The sequence below is a fragment of the Zingiber officinale genome, chromosome 4A, assembly GCF_018446385.1.
Source record: "Zingiber officinale cultivar Zhangliang chromosome 4A, Zo_v1.1, whole genome shotgun sequence".
Lineage (NCBI taxonomy): Eukaryota > Viridiplantae > Streptophyta > Magnoliopsida > Zingiberales > Zingiberaceae > Zingiber > Zingiber officinale.
In genome coordinates this window covers 82,049,786-82,056,066 of record NC_055992.1, presented here as the reverse complement: position 1 = coordinate 82,056,066, position 6,281 = coordinate 82,049,786, and the positions used below count along the sequence as shown (strand labels likewise).

Sequence of the window (6,281 nt, the reverse complement as noted above, 5' to 3'; positions counted from 1 at the left end):
CAGTCAATAAATAATAAATATAATATGAATTTGATAACCTCGGACTGTCCGATTCTGACTTTGAATTTTGTTGAACTCTAGGTTGAACCGACATCTATTGTTCTCTCTTCGGGGAACATGTCCTCATCTACTCCTCTCAGGAGAGTTTAGCTTTTACCATACCGGTCCTCCACACCGCCTGAACTTTTGCTTAGCGTCTGAGACTTCAAGTCTTCATGCTGAACGTTCGCTCCATAACCCATCCAGACTTCCACTTGGTTCGCGACCATAAGGATTTTTACCTAGAGTTTCCGACTTGAGGATTTCACCGAAAGTGCTCGACCCACCAAGACTTCGCCTTACCTAACCACAGTTTGGACTTTACATTGCCTAGGTTTACCACCCCCTAGGACCTAGGGTTACCTCCCCCTATAATTTTCCACCTACCTAGAATCCACTAGGACTTTTGCCTAAGAATACTTAGAACTTTTCTGCAAGCTTATTCAAACTTATTAGATGACAAGTAACCTTAACTTTTGACCTTTTGCGATAATCAAAACTTAGGTTCAATCGTCTGGTGCTCCCTACACCAACAATCTCTCACTATATGGTAACCTGATTCAGAGTTAAATAAAACATAATAATAATTTAAACATGAGCATAAGTGAAACAGTTAAAAGAACTTAAAACAATTTTGACATTTTAAAAAAATCTCCCTTATGCTCCCCTTAATTAAAAAGTTATATGTTAACTTAATTTTAGCCTTTCTTTCCCCTTTGACCCAATCAAAAAGATACTAAGATTAGGGGGAAAAAAATTTGCAAAGATAGTTAAAAAGTCTAATCTCTTTCATAACACTAAGCTCCTCCTTAAACAAATTTAATTTTGAAAGAGATTTAAAACACTAAGTTAAGTATTTAGCTAAAAACTTAAAATAGTTAAAATTTATTTTCAAAATAGTTAAATCAAGAGAAACTGAACTTCTTTTGAAAAAAAAAATTTTAATTTTTTTTTGAAAAAAAATTACTTTAACTTAAAAGAATATTTAATTTTGAGAGTAATTAAAAAATTTTAATTTTGAGAAAATATTTAATCAAAAAATATTTAATTGAACTTAAGTCCTTTCACTCCCCCTTGATTAATGCCAAAAAAAATTTAAGAAAATTATTTAAGTTTTGAGGGTCCTAGAGTCCAAGTATCGAAAAAAAATAAGATAAAAGTGATTATCTATTTTCTTGATTTTCCATTTTACCCTTTCTAAATTATCAAACATATTAAGCTTATAAGTTTATGTTAGATGTTGATTTTAGGTTTGAGAATTAAAAATATTTAACTTTTGAATTTTGATTTGAATTTAAGATTGAATTTTAAAAGATATTTAAGTTTTAGATTTTGAAAGAAATTTAAGATTGAAAAATATTTAAGTTTAACTTCTGAATTTTGATTTGAATATAAGATTGAATTTTGAAAAATATTTAAGTTTTACATTTTGAAAGCTAATTGAAAATAATTCAGATTTTGAAATTAATTATTCTTTTGAAATTAATTAAGAATTTAAAATTAATTAAAATGACGTAGGTTAATTAAATTGAATTAATTTTAGTTAATTTTTAATTAAGTTAACTTAATTGAATTGAGTTTAATTAATTTAGGTTTGGTTAACTACTTTTTATTTTAAACTTAAGTCCATCCTACCCTTTTCTTAAATTTCAATCATGAAACCTTATAAGTTTTCGTGAGTTGGTTAATTTTATCTTCAATTTAGATTAACATCTAAGGATTAATTTACATTTGAATTAGACTAAGGTTTGACAGTTAGTCAATTAAATATTTATTTCAATAATTGGCTTTCAGACTATGGCGAGGCACTAGGCTTTCTTGGGTATTAGATCATCAACTATTTCTAGACAAAGCCTTTTAAAGAAATTGAATATTTAATTTTCTTTCTGAAAATCCTAGGTCTAACTAGTTAGGTGTAGATCAAGCCTAAGTCCTTATCTATCCTAATCTAAGTATGCATAAGAGAAAAATAGTAAATCAAGCATCAATCAGGTTTATTTATAAAGATGGTCTTTCTATTGACTCCTCCTTGATCATAACCTCAATAAGGTCTATAAAGGTAATGAATTTGATCCTTGGGGATTCAATATTGACCAAGTCCAACTTGATTAATCAAGTTAGACTTGGGGACCCATGCTTGGACTATATTTTTATTTGATCGATTCACTAAAGACAAGTAAGACTTGAATCAATGTTTGGCCTTATATCCGAGTCCGGATCGGTTGTATACGGTCTTTTGTTTTCTAAGAATTAGGTCAAGATTCTTGGAACCCAAAGTGAATCATTCCAATGAGTCCTTGAGTTCTTTGACTTGAGTTTTTAAATTAGAATTCTCTTCCTCAAGTTGTTGGACTTGAGTTGAGGTTTTTTCTTGAATTTGCTCAGTCAAAGAACTCGAGTTAGTCACTTCCTTAAGGGTTGTTACCTCCTTTTGAAGTGACTTGACTCAAAGATTGGATTTAGCCAATTTTCTTAATAAGTATTCAATTAAATTTAATAATTCATCTATTTGAGTATCAGTGAACAAAGAACTTACAATGTTGTTTGGCCCTTCGGAAACAAATATGAATCTATGGCTTCTTTTGGGCTCAGTTTCTAATTCCGCTCCTGTTTCGGACTCAGACTTAGTTTCGACAATGTACGCTTGTGCTGGTAGAGAAACGAAGCTTGCTTGCTCATATTCTTCTTCGTCCGACTCTTCTGATGACTTGGACCACATTGCCTTTAACACCTTCCTTCTTTTTTGCTTCTCATTTGAACATTCAGGCTTGTAGTGTTCGTTCTTGTTGTAGCCGTAGTAGTAACTCCAGACTTGGCCTTCGTGTTCAATTGAGTCACCTTCTTCTTCTTAAGTGCTTTCTGAACTAGTTTGACTAGTTTAGTGGTTATTTCATCTTCTTCTGAGTCTGATTCATCTTCGGGCTAGGATTCGATCTAGTGCTTAGGCTTCAACTTCTTGCTCACGAGTTTCCCTACAAGTAGCGCAATACCTTTCTCGGCCCGAGTAGTATTAATTTGTTCACGAAATTCAAATTTGAAAAATAATTCATCTAATTTAATTTATGAATGATCTTTAGACACTTTGTAAGCATCTACCATGGATGCCCATAAAGTGTACCTCTTAAATGCATTAAGTGTATACCTGATGATGTCACGATTTTCCACCTTTTGTCTAATTGCATGGAGACCGTTGAGGAGGTCTTGAATGCGTGCGTGAAGTTGGCTAGTCGTCTCATCCACCTGCATTTTTTATGTTATATAATTTATTTAGAATCAAATCACACTTACTTACCTTAGTGGTTGAGGTTCCCTCATGCAGTTCAATCAGCTTCTCCCATAGTTCTTTCGCACTTGAAAATGGGTTGGCTTGGTTCAGCTCTTCTTTTGTCAGGCCGCATTGTAGGGTCTGAATAGCTTTGACGTTAGCCTCAATCTTCTTTCTGGTTGGTGTATCCCATTTGTCGCACGGGATGAGGACTCCATCTTCGGTCGGATATGCACATCTCGTCTGGATGATTATCCACATCTCTACTTGAGTCTTGAGGTGGTACTCCATTCGGCCATTCCAGTAGCCGAAGTCTTTGCTGGAGAAGTGTGGAGGGCATGCAGTGTTGTAACCTTCTTGGTGGGCCATTTAGAGAAAGGATCTTGTAAAGACAAAAACAATGACACTTGTTCCAAGACTTAGTCTTGGATTAGTAGTGCGGTAGGAAGATAAAGAAAAAAAAAAGGCTCGAATGGTGTTGCGCTATTTCAATGAAAAAATTTTGATTACGATAAAAATAATCGGAATGAGACAACTATACTGATTCTGATCAACTCCGAGAAAATATAAAAATACCATGAAAAAATTTACTTGAATGGTGATTTCACCGATTCAAAGCGACCTCGCTATGATACCAATTGTAGGATCGATGCACTAGAGGGGGGTGAATAACACTCATGGCTATCATATTCATTTAAAAATGTTTGAGTAAAATGTAGCGGAATAGAGATAGAAAAGACATAAATAAAACAAAGCAATCGCAAACACCAAGAATTACTTGGTTTGAATCCTATGACAACTCCTACTCCAAGGCCCTCACGTGAGAGTGCTTTCAATAGGCAATCACTGATCAATTGAAAGAAGTACAAGTACAATGATTACAAGTAATTATAACAATTAAAGAATACCAACAACTCCAAATTTTAGATCTTTAGTGCGGTGGTCGTCGGGGCAGCTTTTAAGCATCAAGGAAGTGTTTTCACAGCAGCATGAAGAAGCGAAAGTTGCTTGGAATGTTGTTATTTAGCCCCTGGTCGAATTCTACTTATATATATATTATTCTGGGCACCTGGACCCTTCCGGGCGCTTGGACCAAATGGCTCGGCTAATCGACGTGCTCCACATCAGCTTATGGATCATTTTTCAGGTTCGACCGTCTGCCCAGACCGCTTGGGCACCCGGGGTGAGCTTGGTCCGGGGGCCCGGACCCCTTCCGGGTGCCTGGACCAACTTTTTCAGCTTCCTTATTTTCTGTAAAACAAAGTTAGTTCAGGAAATAAATAATATATATAATATAAATTTGACAGCCTTAAACTGCATGTCCAGTTCTAACTTTGAGTTTCGTTGAAACTCTAGGCTGAACCAACACCTACTGTTCCCTCTTCGGGAATGCGTCCTCACCTACTCCTCTCAGGAGAGTTTACCTTTTTTTCAGACTGGTCCTCCACGATCATCTGGACTTTTGCTCAGCATCCAAGACTTCAGGTCTTCATGCTGAACGTTCACTCCATGACTCATCCAGACTTCCACCTGGTCCACGACCACCAGGATTTTCACCTAGAGTTTCCCACTCTAGGATTTCACCCAAAGTACTCGATCCGTCAAGATTTCTATGTCATAGTCAAAGTTTAGAGCAATGCTGGAGTCGCCCAACGTAGAAGATGTGTGTTCTGAGCTGCTAGTCAAAGTCTCCTTTTATAAGGCAATTTGGGCTCTTGGATCCCTTCTAGGCGCTTGAGGTAGACCTGATCTAATCTGTCCTCGTTGGCATTTATCTACCTCCAAGCTCCTGGGTTGTTGATGTGACTGCACCTTAGCGAATCTCAATCCGAGTCACATCTATCCATTCCTAGGCACCTAGATCCCTTCTAGGCATCTAGAGTCTAATGTGTACTAGCCAACCAAGGTGTCCCAACTCAGTTGCTTGCATAGCTGGATTTGGGTCATTCTAGACGCCTAGATCCTTTCTGGTTGCCCAAACCTCCGAGCGCCTGGATCCATTCCGGGTGCCTAGAATACCCTAACTTTAGCCATCTTTCCTGCATCACAAAGTTAGCACAATAGGCATAATAAATGATATAAATAGCTAAATTTAATTTTATAGTCTTGAGACTATCCAGTCCTAACTTTTGGATTTCACTAAAATCTTAGGTCTGACTGATGTCTACTATTCTCTCAATGGATAACGCATCTTCACCTACTCCTCTCATGAGAGTTTACCTATTGCCAAATATCTAGTGATCCTGACTTATTTGGACTTTTGTTTAGCATCCGATCTTTACTTTGGGACTTCCTGCTAGACGTTCAATCCTCGACTCGTTTAGACTTCCACCTGGTGTTTGTGACCCCTAGGGCTTTCGCCCAATGTCCTCGATCTGCCAAGACTTCTACCAAATCTACCTAACTAGAACTTCTTTGTCTAATCTAATTAACTAGGATTTCTTTACCTAGCCTGAACTAGGACTTTCCTGTATACTTTAACTTTGATCACAAAACCTTTAACTCTATAGATCACAAAACCTTTAACTCTATAGCTCATTAGATCACAAAAACCTTTAACTTTGAACCTTTGCTAATATCAAAACACATGTTTGATTAGCTAATGCTTCCAACACCAACAATCTTCCTCATTTTAATTTATGACAACCTAGTTTAAAGTTAAGTAAAATATAACATTTTTTTAGATAAATTAAAAAAATAATAATAACTCTATAGTACGTAGTTTAGTTGAGTTTTTCAAGACATGATCCCCTCAATTAAATACTCTCACCCTAAATACTTTTGAAAGCATGTTTTTGAATAATGTATTTTAAAAATATTTTAACTTATTTTGAAAGGTTTATATTTTTTTATCTTCAAAAAATATATTAACTTTATCTTATTTCTCCCCCTTTGATATATATATATATATATAAATCTCTAGGAAAAATATAATTTTGAAATACACCAGACTTTGAAAAATTTTTATAAAAGATTC

At 35.3% G+C, this 6,281-nt stretch overlaps 1 protein-coding gene across 1 annotated transcript; it reads right to left on the bottom strand.

Moving 5' to 3' along the window:
- Positions 1-3,099: 3,099 nt before the first annotated feature.
- Positions 3,100-3,565, bottom strand: LOC121972464. Its single transcript, XM_042524130.1, has 2 exons — positions 3,332-3,565; positions 3,100-3,279 (listed from the first exon to the last, which is right to left on the bottom strand). The coding sequence occupies exons 1-2, from the start codon at positions 3,563-3,565 to the stop codon at positions 3,100-3,102; spliced, it is 414 nt and encodes a 137-aa protein (XP_042380064.1).
- Between the last annotated feature and the right edge of the window lie 2,716 nt (positions 3,566-6,281).